This window comes from Triturus cristatus, chromosome 11, assembly GCF_964204655.1.
Source record: "Triturus cristatus chromosome 11, aTriCri1.1, whole genome shotgun sequence".
NCBI lineage: Eukaryota > Metazoa > Chordata > Amphibia > Caudata > Salamandridae > Triturus > Triturus cristatus.
Window position 1 is genome coordinate 163,709,266 of NC_140594.1, and position 22,996 is coordinate 163,732,261.

A 22,996-nucleotide genomic window follows, 5' to 3' on the forward strand; every position below is an offset into this window, starting at 1 on the left:
GCGAGCATACGTGACCACTCGCAATGAGAAACCTGACCTCCCCGCGTTGAGAATCTCGTCGGGAGGTTTATTTTCCACGTTCGCGATCGGCAACTTGATGTTGCTAATCGCGAACGAGGAAAAAGTCTCGCCAGGATGTCATTTTGCTCGCTCGCAGTCGCCAACTTGATGTTGAGGACCGGGAGCGAGCAAAAAATGCCAACTACGCTACGCGATTTTGCACTGTGCTATGTGAAATTCGCGTAGCGCGAAGTAGCACAAACTGCGCAAACTTTGCGAGCGTAGCGTATTTGTCCGCCCAGGGTTAACGGTCAATGTATTGTCCGTTCATTGCCACTCAACGTCTCTATTTCGCCACACAACTGCCAATAAAGTGGGGGGTAGAGGGGCTCGTTCGGAGTTTCTTAGAGAACACGCCGAGTTTCACCGGCAGGACCCGGCCAACTTAAAGCCCTGACCTGCAGCAACATAAAATGCACTGTTAATGTATTGTCTGTTCATTGCCACTCAACGTCTCGATTTCACCACACAGCTGCCAATGACGTAGGGGGGAACGCTCTGGGTTTCTTAGAGCACGCGCCGAGTTTCAGGTGGAAATGCTTAGATGACAAATACATCATCAAAAAGGCGGCTAAAAAAAAAACATGATATCAACTAAATATCACTATGAATTTTTTAATACAACGCTGGAAATAAAGCATAGTCAAATGTGACGTCATTCCTTGCTTCACAAGTTGACGTGCGGTTTCGCTCAGGTCCGCTCTCAGTAAGTAGGTTCTGGAAAGAAACGTGCAGTCCGTCACAAGAGCCTGCTTGCTTGTGTAAGTGGACATAATGACAGGGCGCAGCCGTCAGCGCCCAGGGTGAGCGCGCACGGTCCATGATTCACCACGTCAGCCTCCCTGCCATGTTTACAAGCTCCTCGTGCGGAGCGTTGCGCCACTTGGGCGAACGCGAGAGAACACTCGAGGAGCACGTGCCAGGCGCACCCCGTGGTATCCGGCAGCAGCTGAGGAACCGGGCTGCAAGAACATTCATCTGGCGCCGAGAAACTGGTCTGAGGGGCGGCAGAAGTATCGAGTCATCCCTACGAAGCAACTTAACCTAAGAACGGAACCATGGGGATTAACCAGAAAACAGAGCAACAGTCCCTCTAGTGGGTGAACACATTAATGACAGTGGTACCAGCTAACCACGGTTCGCATCCTAATTTTTCTACTTGACATTGGAAAATTAATTTATATCCCTGAGTTTCCTTTTGTTGTCCAAAATCGTGACAATTAAAACAACCTAAACTCCAGTACTAAATGTCATGTAAAAAAATCGAGGTGTTTAAAGTTACTCCAGAAAATACGAATTAAATTCTCGGTCCATATTTTGAGAAAATCCTCTACAAAGAGTTTGTCAGATTCAGTGCTCTTCATGTTCAGAGTTACCAAGCAGTGGCAAAGCAAATATATCTGGCGTTGGCTGCCAGTCTTTTTGACTATGTCAATGCTTCTTTTGGTTTGTCTAAGTTTTTATAAAACAATTTAGTAGCTCCCGGTCCTTCGCCAATAATAAAAACATTTTTTTTGTAAAAAAGCAAAAATACTTTTGGGTCTCAAAAAGCACACATAGTAGTCCCTGGCAATGAAGGAACCACTTTGTGTGTGAAGTAGCAGAATGCTGTCCCTCAGAGTGAAATCAGCCAGTAGCTGAAGAGGGCTGGCCCACTGACCCATGGTCTATGCCAGGGGTTTTCAAACTGGGGGGGTGAACCCAGAGGGGTGGTAGGTTCTGGCCAAAAGAAGCATTATGCTGATAAAAGTGCATGGTTTTAAGCTGAAAGAAATGAGCGGCTGTAAGCCACTACATAATGGGCCATCACTAACATCTTTGTCATTTAAATCCTAGCTGGGGAGTATGTGTCAGAAGAGAAGAGACTCCAAATATTCTTCAAAACCCTCACCCCCATTTCTGATCATCACCCTGTGACCAGAATAGTATGCTTGGCAATCATGTATTTGATTGCATTTTTAAAAGGGGTACCAGAACTTAAATGCAATGTTTAAATAAGTCTAGACATATTTAAACATTGCCAATTTAATAGAATAGTTGTGAAAAATTCTGCCAGGGGGGTAGGGGAGCATTTGTGTTTTCTTTACATTGGTGGGCACGGCATTACAAACTTTAAAGACCACTGCTGTATGCTGTAGAAGGCAGAAGAAACATGTCCATGACTCAACAATCAACCAATGGATGAAGATATCCAGCAGACAGCTCCAATAAAGTACATTATATAAATTATATATATTTAATGTTACTAAAATAAAAAGGTCTTGGCTAAAGCATTGTTAGGAGTAGACAACATCATTACGTTAATGGTAACTTCATTAAGTTAACTAAACTTCCTGGCCTTGGTCTGTGCATGTAAGCAAGTTCCCCAGCAGGGCAGCCTGTGCATAGCGCATACCTGCTAGAGTCCCGAGAAGCCCCTCCAGGCAAGTGGTGGACACAGGCTCCCCTGCTGAGGGAACGGTCAGGGGGCCTGGCAATGTATTTACCTTATTGGATTGATCATTCAGGTAAATACGCCCCTGTCCCCTTCCAGTGCTCCTAAAAGCAACTGTGTTGGATTTTTTACCATGCATGTGGAGCAACACTTGATACACACAGAAAAGGCCTGAGGAGGTTTTACGACTGTCAGGGGGCGACTCACCTCGTGTCAAATATGGCAACACAAAATAGCCACCCTGGGTCAAAATAGTGACAGCGGAGTGCGGGGGAGTCCTTTTTATAAGACAAATTCCCTCACCCACCCGTAGGTGGCATGCTTCATCATCAGGAACCTCCTGGCACTGTGAGCCTGGTCACAGTGCAGGCTACAACCCCCTCACTGTGAGGGAGGATCTCAGCGATGTTCTATTAGTGATTTTAGAGAGGTATACTAAAACCTTTAAATAAGCTGGGCGTGGAGGAAGTGTGTGAAAGCAAGTGAAAGTGGGGTTAAAACTAACTACCTGGAGTGTTAAAAATTAATGTTAATGGAACATCCAGGGGTCAGGATTAAAAGAAGTATGTGGGCCATGGCAGGAAAATTCAACCTAGCATGGTCATAACATGGTCAAATGGTCGACATGTTTCAGCCTTAGTGCCCTCCGCAGAGGTGACGTGGCTTTCTTCAGGACCAGGTGAAAGAGTGAGGGAATGTGAGTGAATCTTACCACCATACCAGATCTGGTCAGTAGAAAAAAGGATATAGCCAACTTATAGGTTGATGCATCAGTTGTAGGAGACTGATAGTCAGCGTTGTCCCCGTATAATCGGGGAAGCTAATGGCAACTCCTCCTTGGCGCACACTAGAGGTGGCTTCCAAAACATTGGAGTGAGCTCCTCCTTGCCAGTTGGTGCAACACTGACATCAGAAAAACACTGGCGATTTTTTCCTGTTCTTAAATTCACCCACATATTTTGCCCACCTTTACTTATGAGCTCTGTATGTAAGTGGTACTTGTATAGCACAATCCTAGCAAAAAGGCAGCTTAAACTCTGTCGGCTTATGTGAAAAACGTGCCTACAGAGCATTCCACAAACGCAACACACAATCTTCAACTTGCTGCTTTGACATATGTGAACTGGGAAGAGATTATGTTTTTTTGTTTATCAATGAGAAAATCGGCGAAGACAGGATCATCCCCTGATAGGGCCAACGGGGACAGAGTCACTGGTTACACACTTAAACGTTATAGTTATAAAAGTTTAAACAAATTCGAGGTGGAACATAATGCACATCCTTGAAAAAGATAGAGATGTAATAGGCATAGGGAGATCTTGCACAGAATTCAACAGAAAACTGAAACATGGTATGTATGCATTTTCCATTCATCATGCAATCTAAACGTCAATATGAAATCTCTGTGCAATAACCTTTATTCAGCTTTACCTGCTGGCCATAGTTTGCACTCAGCTCTGCGGTAGAGATAGCATTTTCTTCAGTCGAAGTCCAATTCCATATTGAAACTCTCTGATAAATAAAAAGAGAAATCCAATCTCACTCATGAGTGTTTATCATGGCTGATGAAGCCCTGACATCTCGCAGGTAGAACACACACACAGCTTCTTACTGCAGTAGCACACATCATGGACCGGTCTGTGTTTATAGAAACTATGGGCCTGGTTTAGATCTCAGTGACGGGTTACTCTGTCACAGCGGTGACAGATGTCCGTCCTCTGAAATATAAATCCCATTGGATCTAATGGGATTTATATTTAGGTGGACGGGATATATGTCACCGCTGTGACCGAGTAACCCGCCCACCGAGATCGAAATCAAGCCCTTTGTCTCATTACATTGGTTTCTGGGTCCAAAACTTCACATCTTATTAAATTATAATCTTCTGAAACAGGCACGGGAGTGGCACCTGGGTCTTCTGCCAGTGTAACTTTTATTCATGCAGGTGGGAAAAGCAAAGGTAGCATGTTCCCAGGTTCTTAACACAGAGGGAAGCAGCTATACATGCTGCAGCTATTACCAGCTGAGTGAGTAACCTGTCAGGAAGTTTGGGCGACGGGCGGCACAGGCTTGGCGAGTGTGTACACCATGTGCAAGTATATTCACAGCTGCGAGAACCATCACTCCCTAAATAGGTTGATAATGACTGGACAAGGCCACAATGTACATGCAGCATTTTGCAAACTGATCAAAGTGAGCGCTGTGTTTAACAGAGTCAGGTTGCGATACTTGACGTTTAGGATAAGTTGAGGCATTTGCATGGAAAGATTCAAGTACTGGATCCAGCGTAGATTCAAAAAGATACCAGGGGTAGTAGAAAGAAAATGTTACTTACCCACAACCACGGTTCTGCAGCATTGTCATATTTCATGGCTTAACGTGCATGAGGTATTCGCCATCATCGAGCAGGAAGCCTCCATGTATACATAGTAGTGTGCATTTATGCTCAATAACATTGAACTATACATAGCCTCCTATTCACATCATTACACCCAAACTCTAGCCAATGAGATACCGGCATCCTCGGCTCTCTCTCGAGTCAGAGGCTTCCAAGTTTCAGATTTTCTAGCCTGTTAGGTGTCACACTTATTGGCTGGAGCCTCTTGAAAAGGGGATGTGGGTGGGCACATGCAAATCTATTTAAGATGCCAGTGGTGGAGAGCCATGATTACAGGTAACATTTACCCTTCTCCGGCTTTGGATCTTTAAAGAGTCACACGCTTGAATTAATATCACCAAAGCAGTATATTAAAGATAGTGAAGGTGTGCATGAGGCTTACCTTAAGTAAAAAAGGTTCTTAGCACTGATCACCCTACGGCTATTTTCTTGTTGAGGTCTGAACGTCGAGGCAGTAGTGCTTCATGAAACTTCTTTCCAAATATCTTTAAGTGATATTCCTGCAGGCAGGGCTGTTGTAGATGCCGTAGTCCTAGTAGAGTGAGCTCTGACTGCTCTTGAAAGCAGTATATTCATATCCTTTTAAGCTAAGCTAATGCAAGTCACAATTCAGTATGCCCTTATACCTTTGAGTGAGAAGACATCATTTGAGTCATCTTTTGATGTCCAAGGAATGCAACGTTCTTTCTGCTGGTGTGCTGGGATTTGGAAAAATGTTAAAAAAGAAATATTTTGGATTTAAGTGAAATGTTGTTGGCACTTTAGGAATGAATTTTGGATTTGTAGCTTTGTCTATTGAAAAACGCAGAAAAGTTTAATCACATGAAAAAGCCGAATCTAACTAATGTAATGGCCAGCAAAAAAGTTGTCTTCTAAAGGAGGTGTTTTAAGGCCGCTTTATGAATTAGTTCAAAGGTTGCACTAATTAAGGCTGCCAGTTTCAAGTTTAAGTTCACATTCCAGAGACAGTTTCAGTGTATGATGGAATGCCCCCAATAATCCACTCATGCATTCTTTCATTATTATATAAAACAACTTCTTGCGTGGAGATCTTAGAAATCTTGAAATTGCAGTCAGATGACCTTTTATGGATGCAAAGGATAGGCCATAATTTTCCAACTGCAACATGAATGGTAGAAATTGAGGGGACTTTCCAAGGGATTCAGTTTTCCTTTTTCAGTAAATGAAATAAAGCATTTCCACTTCATATTATAATTTATGGTTGAATTGGCTTTGGTCGCTTTTAAAATCCCCGGTTACCGGTAAATGCCCGAACTGTAGGTCCTGGTGAGTCGGGCTGTTAGTCGGAGGAAAGGAGAGTTGTGGTGAAGTACTCATAGGGGAGCTGGCATTAATCAAATCAGAGTTTGTACATACATATCCCAAAACTCAGAGGACCAATCTTGACATGCCCACACCTGAGCCGGTAGAATTATTGTGCACCGCTCCTTCTTGATTTTTTATAATACTCTAGTTAACAGAGGAATCAGAGGAAAAGCATACAGGAATGTTCCTGTCCCATTGTTTGAGAACACATCTTCTTCTGATCTTGGGTAAACAACCTGCTTGCAGACCCGAGGAACCAGTTAATTACCTTCGGTAACACTCTTTCTAGTGGATACTCTAACTGCAGATTCCTCAACTTTAGAATAAAGATCTGGAAACTCCTAGCAGTGCTCCTGCATGCCTGCAGTTGGCATCTTGCAGCTCCATGTGGACTTTGCTCTGCCCCAGAAGAGGCGAAGCGGAGCCACTATAGGTGCCACCCTTACGGGCTGATGTCAATTTGATTCTGACCGCACCCTCAGACGTGGAGCCCAAAACTTAATCAGAGGTACCAATGTGCAGATCTCTAGATTGGGACCTTTCTAAATGAGAAAAGAGACTATTCCACAGAATAGGGAGATGAGAGGGAAGTGAGGTAACTGTGGTTAGATAGAGTATCCACCAGGAAGAATGTTATCAAAGGTAAGTATCTTGTTCTTCTGATGGATACTTCGAACAGCAAGATCCTCACCTTTAGAATAAATATCAAGGCAGTACTTACCACAGAAGCCAATTTGTGGAATGGGCTCAGACCAAAAAGTCGTGCAGGACCAAATGGGCAAAATGACATCAGACCAGGCTGTTGAGACAATACAGCTTTGTGAAAGTGTGCACTGATGCCCACGTCACAGCCTGACAAATGACCAGAACAAGTTTCCGCATGCCAGAGCAGATGTAGTAGGCCCTGGTGGAATGGGTTCTCAAAGAACATTTGGGGGGGGGAGGGGGAGTGATGAGCTGCTCATCATGAAAAGAAGTTATTTCTTTTAGCAAAAAGGCTACCCTGGTCCTCAACACCAGTATGTCTGAAAAAAGGTGGTGTAAGGCCATTCATCGAGGGGCCTGAAACTCACTCATACACTGGGTTCAAGTAACTGCAACAAGAAAAACAGTTTTCAGAGTCAGGAGAAGCAGCTATGTATCAGTTCAAAAGGAGAACACATGAGGAAAGTCAGGACCAAATTTAAATCCCACTCTGACATCACAAAGGGCTTTGGAGGAAACGAGTGTCAAACTTTTTAAAATCCTCTTCACAACAGGGTGATTTAAAACAGGACAGCTGGGTCGTGTAGTGTTGTGTGAGTTAGCAATGGCTGAACCCTTTTGGCTCCCGATGGGCTCCATAGGACTGTGACGTGAGTGTCAGAGCGTAGTCAAGGGAATGCAGGTTTACAATGTTGAGCTCACGGTTCCACGCAGATGAATAAAGACATGTAATACCAAGCTCTGTGTGTGGCGTAGTCAATGGTGGGTACGCAGGCTGGGGAGGGCGATACAACTGGTGAGGAGATAGGGGATAAGTAACCCAAAGACCTACAGTGCTTTCCCAGTGAGTTTGCTGTGGTTCCGCAAACTGCTCGTGCATGCCACGTGTGCCTTAGTCGAAGTACGGAATTGAAGTCTGGCTTATGTGGAGTCAAAGCTCAACTTCAGCCAGTGTAAAGCATTTGAAGATAACAAAAGCATCATTGAGAAGTCTACACATCAATGGCCAAGGACCTGCTGGCAAGGCCATAAACAGAGGTACGGGCTACTACACAACATAGAGCTATACATCACACAGAGTGATAATGCTAAAGGTGGATACAACCAAGTTTTGAAAGAGCAGCGAATAGCAACAGAAAATAGCAAGATAACGCTGCAATTTGAAGCGTTGCAAGGCAGAGATCAACCAGGTATCAGAAAATACACAGCAATGCTTAAAAGCAAAGTCATTCCGATAAAAGAAACAATTGTCTGCTTATCAGCACCGATTAAAGAGAGTCATCATACCACAGCACTGGTTGGTGAAGTGGCCCAAGGACAAGTGTCCAGGGTTGTGTTTACCTGAAGAGGCGTAATGAATCCTGTTATATTTGGTATCAAACATGTTGGAATCATACACCCACGCCATAAACGGTGGGAGAGGTATGATTCCATGCACTGCAAAGCTCCTCCGGGAAGCCCTCAGTGCTCCCGGTACCAGTCTTCTAGAACCGGACAGCAAGCTACGGCTGCTGCTGACCAGAGACATGTTTCTGACCTCCTGCTGCTGAGCCAAGCTCGAGCAGGTGAAGGCAGAACAATAGAAATCCTGTCACAGGGAGGTGTGACCACCTCCTAGACAGGGTTTAGTGTATTGGGGCAGGATGGGGCCGCTTGCCAGTGCCACTGAGACTGCTTGAACAGCACACTTGGTGCCCTCCTTGCATACTCCAGTTCAAACCAGTTCAGGGAGCCGTTGGCTCGGGCGCGAAACTGGACAAAGGACAAGGGAGTATCCTCCCCACTGTCCAGCCCCTCCTCTACGAGGGACCCATGAGTCATCCCAATCATTTCCTTCGGGTACTTAAGGGCTTACCTGTGGGATCAGTCCCTAGATTCGTCGTGGGACAAGATTCATCTTCGACCATCTGGACACTCTGGACTTCGCTGGACTTTGCTCTAGACACCGAGACTAGGAATGGTAATACTCCTGCTGTTCCTGGTCTTGTCGCCCTGCTAGTCTGCTGCAACATCTGTGCCAGTGCTCCACACAGGATCCTCACAAGGCTTGTGGACATCCAAGGCACCTGAAGGAATCTTCCAAGAAGTGAAGGAGTCACTTCCCTGCATCTGCAGGCACCGCAACACAGCTGAACGGTCTGCTGATCCTGGGCTCCCACGAACTCCAAAAGGTTCAGCAAAACAGGTGGTAGTTCTGCAACTCCCTTGAGGCCTGCACTGTCTTCTCACTAAGTTTGAGGCCAGTATCCCTCGTCAGAACTGCTGGAACATAACCCCTGTGCACCGTGTCGACTTGCTGTTGCCAAGGCTTGTTGACTCTTTTCCTCAGAGCTCTTCAGGCTCCAAGATGCTCCAACCGCATCTCCGACAGACAAGATTGTTGTCCTCACCACATCCCTTGCACCGTGGGCCTGGTGAGCTGTTCGAGGTCCTGTTGCTACTCCTGTGCCTCCCACCTGTGGGTCTTCTCAAGGGTCTTCTTTAACTCCACTGGGCTCCCCTGATTGCTCTGGGCCTACTCTGACTCCCCTGCTTGTGGTGAATCACTTGGACCTTGCTGGTCCCGACGCTGCACCTTTTTTGCTTGCCACATTGTTTGCAGTTGCCAAGGCTTGTTGGTGCTCCCGATGGACACCAACCCCTCAACTCTCAACATCCGACATGGGATAGTTCATGAATAGCTCCTGGTCTTTCACAACATTGCCTGGTCCACACAGCTGCAGCTCCAAGGTCATCATCAACTCTCCTGCATCACCTGACATTGGTGGGCATTTGTCTTCCATGCCTCCTGGTCACTCCTGAGAGGCATAGACTCTGTCCCCTCTGCTTGCAGGTACTTCTCACCTTGAATCCACCTTTGGGTTCCACTGGGCACTTTCACCTTCTTCGTCAGCGGCATCTTCCTGAAGTCCTCCATTGAGTTTGACGGCGGTTTCCGACGCCACTTCCCACCTATGCACCCGGCTTCCCTGGTGTAGGTATCGTGGATCCTAGGGTATCCACAGGTGGGATGGATCTCCAATCTTCTGTCTTCCACAGGGTTTCTTCAGGGTCCACTGGCAAGGGTCCTTTTTCTTTAAAATTGCAACTGCGACTTACCCATTGAGTTGAACTGAGCACGCGGTTGTGTTTCTACTCTGCACACGGCCTCCGTGGCGTTCCTGGGTACTTACCTCGGGTGGATCCTTGGGTCCCCAGCCCTTTTACGTCTATTGGGTACAGTATTGACTTCAGTCATGGTTCGCATCCCACTATTTTAGTATATAGTTTGTTCTCCCCCTAACGACCAGTGTGTATTTGGGCTATTTAGCAGTTCTATTTGCAAAGTATTGTGTGCATTGTGTTCATATCTCCGGGTAGGAGATATTTTTCTGTGGTTTTAAAAAAACCTTTTTCTATTTCCTCATATTACCAAAGAGCATCTGCAATAAACCATGAACCCCACTGTTAAACTATCCGCATAGCGGTCGCTGCATTCACCCAGGTCCTATAACCGTGCTGGACAGTCACCTTTACCAGTGACTCTGTGTAATTATTGTAACGGGTGATCAAAATCCAGGGAGCTGCACCAGATTGAGAAATCAGTCCATATACCCAGGGTAGTGCTCTTCACCATACCCTAATCCAACTAGCAAACCCTGACAACCGCCTTAACCCAATCTTCCGCTCTCGGGGGCAGAGGGTCCCTCTATTTCATACAGATTTCTCTTCTGGCGATTAGGATCAAGAAGAAGAGCAACCCTCTATGAGACCGCCTCAGTGACGTGCTTATTTTTCCATCCCCTCCGAGGAGGACAAGCATTAGGGTGGGGTCCCTTAGGTCCCCAGCACTTCTACATTTTCTGGGTACAGTCTTGACTAGAGTGGTGGTTCGCATCCCAGTATTTTAGTATATGGTTTGGTCTCCCCCGGAGACCACTGTGTATTTGGGCCATTTACCTGTTCTATTTGCAAAAGTATTGTGTGCATTGTGTTTATATCTCCGGGTAGGAGATATTTTTATGTGTTAGTGAGTGTCTTATAATAAATACATATTTTTATAAAAACACTGTGTGGTTCTTTTTCACTTAATCTATACCAGTACGATTATGTTCTGGTAAAACAAGCTGCTTTACACTCCTTCTGGACTAAGCCTGAAGGCAGCTCTCCACAGCTACCACTTGGAGAGCTTTCTAAGGTTGTCTAAGACCACTAAAATCACCATTAGTGTTGTCTGGATTAGTGCAGGGTGCTACACTTACATAAGTGAGCACCATAGCCAGCCTCCTACAAATGCCATGGGTTTCTCCCATAGTGGTAGTAGCCAAAAAGAACATTCATCCATCCATCCAACTATCCACTCTCCGGTTTACTCATACATCCATCCAATTTTTTATCCATTCATCCACCCTCGATTTCACTCATCTATCCATCCTTTTACTCATCCATCCTTACATCCATCCTTTCACTCATTCATCCATCTACCCATCATCCCTCCTTTCACTAACCCATCAATCCACCCTTCCACTCGCACACACATCCATCCTTTCACTCACTTTTGTCTGCCAAACTGTGGACAGAAGAGACCCATAAAAAGCGCCACCCCCACTGTAGCTGCTAAAATTGGGGGTTCACAGTGCCCCAGCACCCATCCTTGTACTCATCCATCCTCATACATACATCCACCCCTTCACTCCACCATCCATCCATCCATCCATCCTTTCACTCAGCCATCTATACTTTCAGTTCCTCATCCATCCGTATTTTCACTACCTCATCCATCCTTTCTCTCATTCATTCACTCTTTCATCCATCCAGCCACCCTCCCTTTCATTCATCCATCCATTCTTTTACTGATCCATCCACCTTTTCATCCAGCCACCCATCCGCCCTACCTTTCACTCATCCATCTATCCTTCCACTCATTCATCCATAGTTCCACCCATCCACCCTTTCACTCACCCATCCATCAATCCATCCTTTCACTCAGTCAGTTTCACGTTATTTATGAGCATTGTTTGCGGAGCTGTAGACAAAAGAGGCTCCACTTTAGATGTTAGAGCGGGAAGTTAACGACGCCCCTGTCCTTCAATGACACAAAAAGGTGGCAAACGAATGCAATGGACTCTTTTACCTGCACTGTTCCTCCACCGATCGTTGCTAAATATTTTGCGTTACTTGACATTGCAATGGCAACAACGCCCCCTTCTGGATGGCTGTCGAATATCGTGCGAACCGGAATACTGTAAAGCAAAGCACAAGCATTCGGTGGTTAGGGCATGTGTCTTTTGCATCTTTATATAATAAGTTGAAAAGTATCTTGAACTGTAAAGCTGTACACAGCTCATGAATAACCACATTACAAGTAGAGGGGTATATTCGGGTCAGTGCGCCAACACGAGTTTACACACAAACAAGATACTAAGATGCAGGGCATTTGAGCGCCTGCAGTTTTACCAAGCACAATTGGCTGGAAACTCCCGGTGAACGGCATTGGGGGCCTCAGGGCCCCAGTACAGAGGGCTGATTCTTTCTGATGTCCCTTGGCGCGGGACTGTTTTGAACCATGAGACGCTTCAAGTCGCCTCCTCACTCCCTTGGGGCGCAGACAGACACCTGGTGCCCTGGACTCTTGACTATCCATGGACCCTTTCAATTGGAGTCCAGAATTTCCAGCCAAGATGACATTCACCCTCGGCCTTCCTTGGGTGTCAGAGGTGTCCACGGAGGTTGGCTGTCAGTTGGGCCCTGGTGGAATACTGTCAAGCACTGTGTTGTACCCTACTTAGTTGTATAACAAGTATCCCAGCCCTGCTGCCTCTAGCTGCTCAGCCAGAGCGTGAGATGGTCATGGAATGTTGGTGTGCCTGTGATGCATGCAATGCCTGGGTGTCTGAGTGGATGAGTGTTGGCAGTTAGAGATGGGCTGAGCAGCTAGGCAGGCTGCTCCTGGTGGCGCTGGTACCACACCTGTGCTGGCTGGATTAAAGACTGATGTAACCTGTACTGAAGACTGAATAAAAAAGACTTAATAATACCTCCTGGCTCCAGGTGTCTACCTTCATAGGACACAACACACTGGTCTTCCGACCATGAGTGTCAAGGGAGAGCATTTGGTGGTGCTATGTAGTGTATTGCAGTATATTCGTAAGAAGTGGTAGAGACACCACTTCAAGTCCTCGCCTTCGTCTACCCCAATACACAGGGACTTCTTGAGGGTTCTACATCTCCCTTGGCTTGAGGCCATCGAAGCATTATCTTCTGGTGTGGCCACTGAGGCATTATCTTCTGGTGTGGCCACTGAGGCATTATCTTCTGGTCTGGCCATTGAGGCATTACCTTCTGGTCTGGCCACCGAGGCATTATCTTCTGGTCTGGCCACCGAGGCATTATCTCCAGGTGCAGCCTTTGAGGCATTATCTCCAGGTGCAGCCATTGACGCATTATCTTCTGGTGCTCGATTCCCAGATGTTCCAAGTACTCGCTGCATTGTGCTCCTTGAAACACAGATCCTTCTGATCTCCACTGGCAGGCCAAAAGAAGCACACACTTTCCTCAACAGTGGACGGCTTTTGTGAATATCATCGATGTTGTCAAACCACTATCGGGTATTTAGAGGGCCCGTCCATTACTACTAATGACAGTCAATTATGTGGAAAACTGCTGAAATCCACGCTGACGTTTGACACAGAGTCCTACAGGGCCTCTCTGTCACAGTTGGGTCTGGGAAGTAGGCTCCTCACATCAGCAGGCCTGACGGACATGTCATTACAATTTCCTCCCCTGTTTAATCCAGTATGGGAAACCACAACTTCTCCCTGAGTCGTGATTTTGTCTCGGCAAAACTTGATGCTATTGGTGCACTAGCTCAATCACCCTCTTTTGTAGTGCGTTAGGTGCCATAATTCAATTTGCTTTCATAAGGAGTCCATCTTCGGTGGTGCTCAACTCCCTTCGCATCCTCCACAGTTTAGACAGTATCAGCTTATCGGCACAACCCCATCGGTGGTAGCCTCTGAAGAACGCTACCTACTTATGTCGTTGCATTGCTTTTACACCTTTCTGTAGGCAGTCTTCTTCTTTTGATGCCATCAGGATCTCCTCCAAGGTCATGGCTTTCAGGCAGACACTCAGAGCGACTAGATGGATATATTCTTCTGTATCGTCACTTGGTGCTGTCATTCCTCATCAGGGTGCATGGTGGTGCCTCAACAAGAAGTCCGCCAGGTTACTGCCACCCTGCTTGTAGACAACTATGAAGGCATATTGCTGGAGCTGCACTATCCACCTCTCGATCCTTAGCTGAGGATGCTGCACTGTGCCAGCGAACAGGTGGACCAGCAGCTTTTGGTCCGAGACAACTTTGAACACTTGCTTTGTAAAGATGCAGGTGAAAGCGGTGGCATCCCCACTTGATGGTGAGGGCTTCCATCTCGATCTATACATGGCTTGTTTCCATGTCGGTTGGAGCCCTGCAGGCAAATGCTAGAGGATTCCATACTCGTCGTTCATGTTCCTGGAAAAAGACAGCACCAAATCCTAAATGGTTTGCATCTACAATGAGGTCTGTGTTCTTCAGGCGAAGAAAACAGTCCATCATTGTGTCATGTAGTAGTGCTTTCTCAAAATTTTCATATGCTCCCCTGCCTGAGCTTTCCATTCCCACTGGGTATTGATCATTGTTATCACTCTTAGGAGGTTTCAACAGGGTTCGGAGATTGTGGACAAACCTGCCACAGTGTGTGGCTAGCCTGAGGAAACTCTTCAATTCTGTGGTGTTCAAGGACGTAAGAGCTTTTTGGATCCATCTGACTTGCGTGGATGCACATTCAGACCTTCTTCGGCGAAGGCATACCGTACGGAATAATTTTATGTAGGAACTTAAAACATTTTAAATCTGAAATAAACAATTAGTACTACTGCATAGCCAAAGAATTCAATGAGGGGAATGGGGAGAGGTAGGGGGAAAGGGAAAGGTAGAAGGAGAGAAAGAGAAAGAGGGAGGGAAAGAGAAAGAGGGAGGGAGAGAGAGAGGAGGAGAGAGAGAGAGAGAGGAGGAGAGAGAGAGAGAGAGGAGGAGAGAGAGAGAGAGAGGAGGAGAGAGAGAGAGAGAGGAGGAGAGAGAGAGAGAGGAGGGGAGAGAGGAGGAGAGAGAGAGAGAAGGGGAGAGAGAGAGAGAGAGAGAGAGAGAGAGAGAGAAGGGGAGAGAGGGAGAGGGAGAGGGAGAGGGAGAGGGAGAGGGAGAGGGAGAGGGAGAGGGAGAGGGAGAGGGAGAGGGAGAGGGAGAGGGAGAGGGAGAGGGAGAGGGAGAGGGAGAGGGAGAGGGAGAGGGAGAGGGAGAGGGAGAGGGAGAGGGAGAGGAGAGGGAGAGGGAGAGGGAGAGGGAGAGGGAGAGGGAGAGGGAGAGGGAGAGGGAGAGGGAGAGGGAGAAGGAGAGGGAGAGGGAGAGGGAGAGGGAGAGGGAGAGGGAGAGGGGAGAGGGAGAGGGAGAGGGAGAGGGAGAGGGAGAGGGAGAGGGAGAGGGAGAGAGAGAGAGAGAGACCAAACCGCTTAACGGAATTACAACAAATTTAGCAGAAAGCTAGACCTTGGTGTAGAAAGAGTGCTTTTTGTAATTTAGTGTAAATCTGTTCAGTAGTTTTGGAGTTATTAAAGAAAAAAGATTTATGTATTTATGACATGGATCCAAGTGCCACCAGCAATGCCACAATTGGCTGGCAGCAACCTGATAGGAAAGTTGCACCCAACACTATGCCAATCAGGACACAGCTCCGGGGGGGAGTGGGGGGGAGAATAAAGCAGAAATAGGATATGCGGTTTCAGGGTGGAGCTGCCCTGACCCTATGGGACTGATAGAGGAGGCTGTAAGGGACCTTGTCAGGGGGGTGCGTGAGGATCTACGGATCCACTGCGGCGCTCAGCACCCCCCGTGTGAATCCGCAACGGATTGGCATATCCAGACCCCAATTACACACAAAAATACACCCATTGAAACTCTCTCACACACCCACACAACCACTCACACACCTACTCACACAACCATACACCCACTCACACACCCATACACCCACTCACACACCCATACAGTCACTTACACATCCACTCACAGACCCTGAGAACCACTCACAGACCGACACAGGCACTCATGCAGCCATGTACACACCCATATAGCCAATTACAAACTCACTCACAGACCTACACAGCCACTTACATAGCCTTTCACACACTCATACAACAAAACCCCTGGCACAGTCACTCACATACTCATACAACCACTCATACACCACTCAGAGACCCACACAGCCTCTTACACACCCACTCATACACTCACCCACCAAACATTCATATGCCTACTTACACACCCACACAACCACTCACACACCCACTCAGTGACCCAGAAAACCACTCATACACCTACTCATACACCCATACAGCCACTCACACACCCTCTCACACACCCAAAGTCAGTGATATACCTGGACATTCTCAGATAACCACTTACACACCCAGTACAGACCCACACAGTCACTCACACACTTCTACGGCCACTCAAACACCCAGCCACACACCCATACAGCCACTCACACATCCACTGTATTAAATGTGTTGTTATTTTGTATTGAATGTGTGCTTTTGATTGGGGACATATCTGTGGATTCTTCGCATATCCGCTCGTAGCAAAGCTGGCAGATCCCTTATTTGGCTGAGGATCTGCGGCAGATCTGCAGATCTGAGTGAGAAATGACAAATAAGGATTTTGAAAAAAAAACCAGTGTTTGGGAAAAGGGTTTGTTCTGAAAAGAGCCTTTGGGCTTATGTTGTGTAGATGATAACTATTCATAGAAAAGGATGTAGTCTTATGTTTTTCAGGAACCCCCTGTTGCCTGTGTCTGTGAAATGGACTCTGTCTTTTCAATATATTCTGTCCACCTCAAAGTGTAAGTTGTTATGGTATATAAAGCCAATCTTGTGGTCTCGGAGCAATGCAGAAACAGCTTTATGGACATGTTTCCTGGAGTTCTCCAACTGTGATCTAAACTGGGTTGAACAATGCCACTTCGTTCTTTGGCAAATGTTGGAGAACTCCAATGCAGTATGAGGGAAAAATAACATCAATTTACCAAATGCATCCTTCATTAGGATTTCCAGTCCTACCCCAGTAATTGTGCCTAGGTCATTGCCACAACAGTTCACAATCATGAGGTCTGGATGTTGGCAATCTGCAATGCTTTCAACCAAAGGCAGCAATTGCTGCCACTTTAACCCTCTCTGGCCAACCCAAGTGATGTCTAAATTTGATAAACCTAGGTACCTGTCAATGCCACTCTTTCTAGCACTCTTGCTGACCCAAAACACAAAACTATGGCCCACAATCCAGACTCTAAGCATTCTGGAGACAAGCAGGAGTAGTGCACAGGAAAAGGCTACAGCAGAACAAGGCAGTTTTGAAGATGAAAGGCAGCTAAAGTGGAGGACTGCACATCAATATATAAAATAACGTATTTGATTGGATGGAGATGTGCAGGGAAATAAAATCAGGTAGTCACTTTAACAAAAAAAGTAATTACCTCTGTGATTGGCTTTGGGGAAAAAAAGTTATGTTGTTTGGGATATGCTTGGAATTGCCAGAAGTCAACCACACCTGCTACAGTTAATGTGAAGCTAGTATGCTGTTTAGAGAAAGTCTTATGAACTTTTTCCTACTGGTAGGCAGAGACTACTAGAAGCATGGTTACTATGGAAATGGAGAAAAAAGAGTGCAGGGGAAGGTAACAAAAGAGACTGCAGTGCGGAACGGAAAAGCAGACTGGTGTATATAAATTGCTCAGTAGGGAGTGTATGTCTTATAATCGACAATAGTTTACAAAATGAAACAAATAAAAAGCATTTACAGCAGACTATTGAATGCTTTTCAGGGCTTCTGTGTAGCTCTGTGGATCCACCGAAGATTTACACAGGGTCGCGCGGAGCGCCGCGGTTGTTCTGTGAATAACCTACCAAAATTGGCCTTTTTTTTAGAGGAAACATGGAAAGTGTTAAAGAAATAGTGGCCATTTAGGGTGATATAAAAAAATAAAAGATGAAAGGAAGTCTGTGATTTGCTAAGTTTAGGAGTATGAGTAAGAGCACATGAGGAAGGGTAGCCATTTAGGTATTTTTCTACTGAGAGTGGAGGAGGATAGCCATATCTCTGACCTGAAATATGCAGTGGAAAACAGATGTTAACAGATAATACACTAAATGTTGGACAACAGCAAAGAGATTTTACAGGTATGTTAATTAGGCTGTACTATAAAAAAGTATATTAAAAAAAGTGTGTGTATATAAGTTGAAATGACATGTGCAGCTTCTAGACACAACAGTAAAAGGCAAAATAGATGGGAGTTTAGATGAAAACATTAAGTAAAAATATACACCCTTATGCATCAAGCCAAAATCCAGTCGGTAAAATACCGATTCGGTAATAGCTCCCGGTATTGTGTTAAAAATACCCAATCCCAATGCATCAACCCAAAACCCGAGCAAATAACGAATCGCTAAATAAATAACCTCGGACATACCGAATCGCTAATACCCAAAATGCTAATTTACCGAATCGCTAAATACCGAATTCGCAATTACCGAAATCACTATTAGCTCCCGGAAATTGCCAATAGCAAATAACGAATCGCACCCCAATGCAACAAAACTCGCTAATAACGAAAATCCCAAAAATCGCTATTTTGCCAGAGCTAAATAAGGGGAATCAAAACCTGGAGGTAAAGTCACAAAAAAAATAAATAAAAAAAAAAAAAAAAATTCCAACATGTGCAAATGATTGAGGCAATCACTAAACCCTTAAATTTGGCCCAGGAGACCCTGTTGGCTCCCACAAAATGGCTGCCCTCTACGTGCTTGCAAGGAGGATGCGGATCAATGCAGCAGGACAGCGCAGGAGAAGGGTCCAGGAGCGAGTGTTCAGACTGCGCATAACCCTGCTCGGCCAGAATGAGGACGAGGTGTACCAGAAATATCGCCTCAATCGCGCTATGATCATGCGCCTGATTGCAGACCTGGAACCAATACTGCAGCACCAGACCCACCGGACAAATGCAATCCCTGCGCACGTTCAGGTACTATGCAGCCTGCACCTACTGGCCTCAGGGAGTTTCCAGGGGGTAATTGCGGTTGCCGGAGGTGTCTCGCAAAGCGCACTGTCACGCTTCTTCCAAAAATTCCTAGATGCCATGCTGACAATGCTCCACAGACACATCAGCTGCCCCACAACCCCACAGCAGTTGGACCGCACCAAACAGGCATTCTACCAGGTGGCACAATTTCCACATGTGATTGGATGCATCGACTGCACGCATATCCCCATATGCCCTCCGTCAGCAAATGAGTACCTTTTCAGGAACCGCAAGTCATACCACTCGATCAACGTGCAGGTTGTGTGCGATGCCAACAACATCATAACGGACCTAGTGGCACAATTCCCAGGGAGCACACACGACTCATACATCTTCCGCAACAGTGGAATGCACAGGCGACTACTCAATGGCGAATTTGGAGAGGGACTCCTGTTAGGTAAGTAGAACTACGCTTCCCCACACCAACACCACACATGTATGTACATCACCAATGCTAAGTCTATGCTTCTATCTTCTAGGTGACAGTGCTTACGCCCTGCGGGAATACATACTAACCCCATACCTAAATCCAGCAACCCCGCAGGAACATCGCTACAACGCTGCACACATCAGCACGAGGAATGTGATAGAGCGGACTTTTGGGATTCTCAAGAGCCGCTTCCGTATCCTCCACAAGACTGGCGGCGCAATGCTATACCAACCAGACACATGCTGTCGAATAATTGCTGTATGTGCAATGCTGCACAACATTGCCACCAGAAGGGGGATACCCATGGAGGTGGACAGGGATGACGACCCCCAGGCTGACCAACCACCCGCCCAACGACGACCGGCACACATCCCTAACACAGCAGAGGGCCATAGGAGGCGGACAGACATAACGCAAAATCATTTTTGACCCTGGGTAAAATGAGACATTACAAGTTGGTGTTGGGTGCAACTGTTTAATGCACAGTAGCACAGAGGATTGTGCAACAGAACTAGCATTGTGAATCATGCTCCGATTGCATAAATGTAAATAAAAGGTTCTTTAAAGTCAGGCCTGTGCAAACAGAATAATTGGATGGCCATGGTTGCTCCACCATGGACCTGCAGCATGTCCAAATTTCTAGTGCCGCTTGCCACGTACACCAAGCCTCCGCTCAGGTGCATCCAAACCCTCACCACGGCCTGTCCCCGTGGAGGCACGCGAACTTCGGCGCCTGGTGCTGGCCTCTGCCAGTGACACGCTGCTGACACTGGAGGCAGCCTCACTGGTGTCATCCCCTCCCAATGCTGCAGCACTGCATGTGCTGCTCTGCAGTTGTTCCACAGCAGTGGTGATGTGTCCCAGTGACTTGGCAACATCACCGCAGAAGTGCCCAAGGTCCACCTGCAGGGAGACTGTGCGGCGTGCCAACACAGCGGTGCAGTTGCTGTGCCGTTGTATGGCCTTGGTAGCGGCGGCAGAACGCAACATTAGCTGCCGGTTACTCCTCCTCTGGGACTCATGGCCCTCCCTGATGGCACGGGTGAGCTCACGTACCTCCTCCCTGAGCTGAGCATTGCCATCAGCAACCGCAGTGGTCTGGTCCCTGACCGCCGTGCCCATGTCCCTGACCGCGGAGCCCATGTCGGTGACTGCTGCAGTCATGGCGCGCATCTCCCTCGCTAGGCGCACGATGTTGCAGCTGATGCTAGCCACATGTCTTCCCTGCAGGTTCTGTGTGCGCAGCATCCTCTCCTCAATTGCAGAGGTTGTTGGGACATCCTGGTCAGCTGAGGAGACGGAACTGCGACGGGCCCTGTGACGCCGTGCGTGTCTTGAGCCTCCATGTGGTGCAGCAGGTGGTGTGGATGTGCGCTGCGTGGGTGCCAATTGCGGGGGGGGGGTTGCCATCTCCTGCAAGGGCGCAACTTGGTGCCTGTGCCTCTGCGGTATTGTGGCTGCACTGGCTGCAGGCTGGCTTGCTGGTGCCGTTGCTTGTGGCGCAGGTGGTGGTGCCTTGGCTTGTGGCACTGGTGCTGGTGCCGATGATTGTGGCGCTGGTGGAGGTTGTGCTGGTGGGGTGGCAGGTGTTGGCGGTGCGTGCGCATCCTGCACAGTCTCCTGGTCTGACTCCACGGGTGTCTCAGATATGATCAGCTGGTCGCTGTCGTCAGAGTCCCCAGGTGATGCATCTGTGTGTGAAACAGTGCATGATTAGTGGGATGATTACACCTACATAGTGTTGTACCCATCAATGTCCCTCTGTGGTCCAACAAATGAACAGTCTACAGCCATGTACAAAATATGTGTTGTGTGAGGATTTACGCCTGTGCCTGCACTCTGGGCTGACTAGACTACAACTCCCAAGATGCAGTAGTGTCATGTGTGGAACTGTCTGTGCCAGAGCTGCAGACACAGTGGGATTGGGCTGGGGGCATGGGTATGGATTTACGCTATGCTGGGTGTGGCACAGGCATGCATCTTACCTTGGGCACTTGTGGCTGCGCCGGACGTGTCCATCTGGATCACCCCCACGACGGCTTCCCGCTCTATCGTCCCTTCCACAAGGTCCTCCAGGGCTGTGTTGGATGGTGCAGTGCTTGTTCCGCCTCCAGTCCTTCTTGCCTCCCGGAGCCTCTCAGCAATCCTCTCTTTTGCGCGCTTCCGGAGGTCATACCACCGTTTTTTGAGATCGTCGATGCTGCGGCTAGTGACGCCAACCGCATTGACCCTCTCACGGATGCGCTGCCAGATGCGCCGCTTCTCGGTCTCAGGCACCTTGAGGGACAGCTTGCCAAAGAGGCGGTCGTGTTTGCTGGCCACTCCCTCGATGAGGTACTCCAGCTCCCTGTCTGAAAACTTCTTCTTGCGCTTGCGTGCAGATTCAGCGCTGGATGGCACTTCCTGCGACATGATGGATGTGTGCTGTGACTGGCAGAATCTGTGTGGCCTCACTCTGCACAGCCTGTCCTTCTTTCCAGCTCCTGTCTGCTCCTCTGTCGAGGCTATGTGGGTGGGGCAGCAGTATTTCCTGGTTGGTGATGTCATCAGCCTGTTCCCGGTGCGACGCGGCAATTTGCGATTTCGCTATTACCGATTCGGTAATTGCTAATTCGGTATTACCGAACTCGCTATTAGCCAAATCGGTATTACCGAACTCGCTATTTGCTAGTGGGGCCGTTTGCGTGCCCCGCTATTAAGGAATCGGTAAATTTAGCGATTTTTAAGGAATCGCTAAATTTTACCGAATCTGTTGATGCATGCCAATTACCGATTCCTTAATGGCGATTCCTTATTTTTCGCTATTAAGGAATCGGTATTACTTTGGTTGATGCATATGCCCCATAGTGAGCAGCAATGGAGGAAGAGGAATTGGTATACTGAAAATATAGCTATTTTATTAAGCCAGTATGAATGAATGTGGTAGAAATTAGAAGTGGGTGCTTGCTTATAGTGTGTAATTTAATAGTATGTAATTTGCACCCAGTCACACAGTCAGGCAGGCACTTATACACCCAGTTACACTCCCACAACAGCACTTATGTACCAGCCACTCATATATCCCCACAGGGACTGATGCACTCAGTCACACACCCCTAAAACCATGCACATACCCATTTACTCACCTATACATTTACTTACATAGTCATTCACACACCCATACAGGCATTGTCACACACACTCATACACATATACAGACATTCATGTATCCAGCACTCAGGTAGTCAGTTACACACACACTTACATACACGCCCATAATCCAAGTCACACACTCGGTCCCCCATCCTTATAGCCACTCACATACCCATTTACAAAACCATGCAGCCACTCACACACACAGTCAGATAGCAACAGAGGCACTTATACATACAGTCACGCAACCATACAGCACTTATGTATACACCCCAATAGAGCCACTTGCACACAGTTACACACCCAAACACTCACTAACACAGCCAGTTACCAATCCATACAGCCACTTACACACCCATTTA

The 22,996-nt window shown here is 47.2% G+C and overlaps 1 protein-coding gene across 1 annotated transcript in view; it reads right to left on the minus strand.

Annotated features, from left to right (window-relative positions):
* Positions 1-22,996, minus strand: part of CFAP251 (cilia and flagella associated protein 251) — a 670,115-nt gene that overhangs the window by 507,145 nt on the left and 139,974 nt on the right. The window contains exons 6-7 of the mRNA XM_085633872.1: positions 12,037-12,145; positions 3,926-4,006 (exon numbers count right to left, since the gene is read on the minus strand). Coding sequence (XP_085489998.1) covers positions 3,926-4,006; positions 12,037-12,145 — 190 coding nt within the window. The remainder of the gene's footprint in view (positions 1-3,925; positions 4,007-12,036; positions 12,146-22,996) is intronic.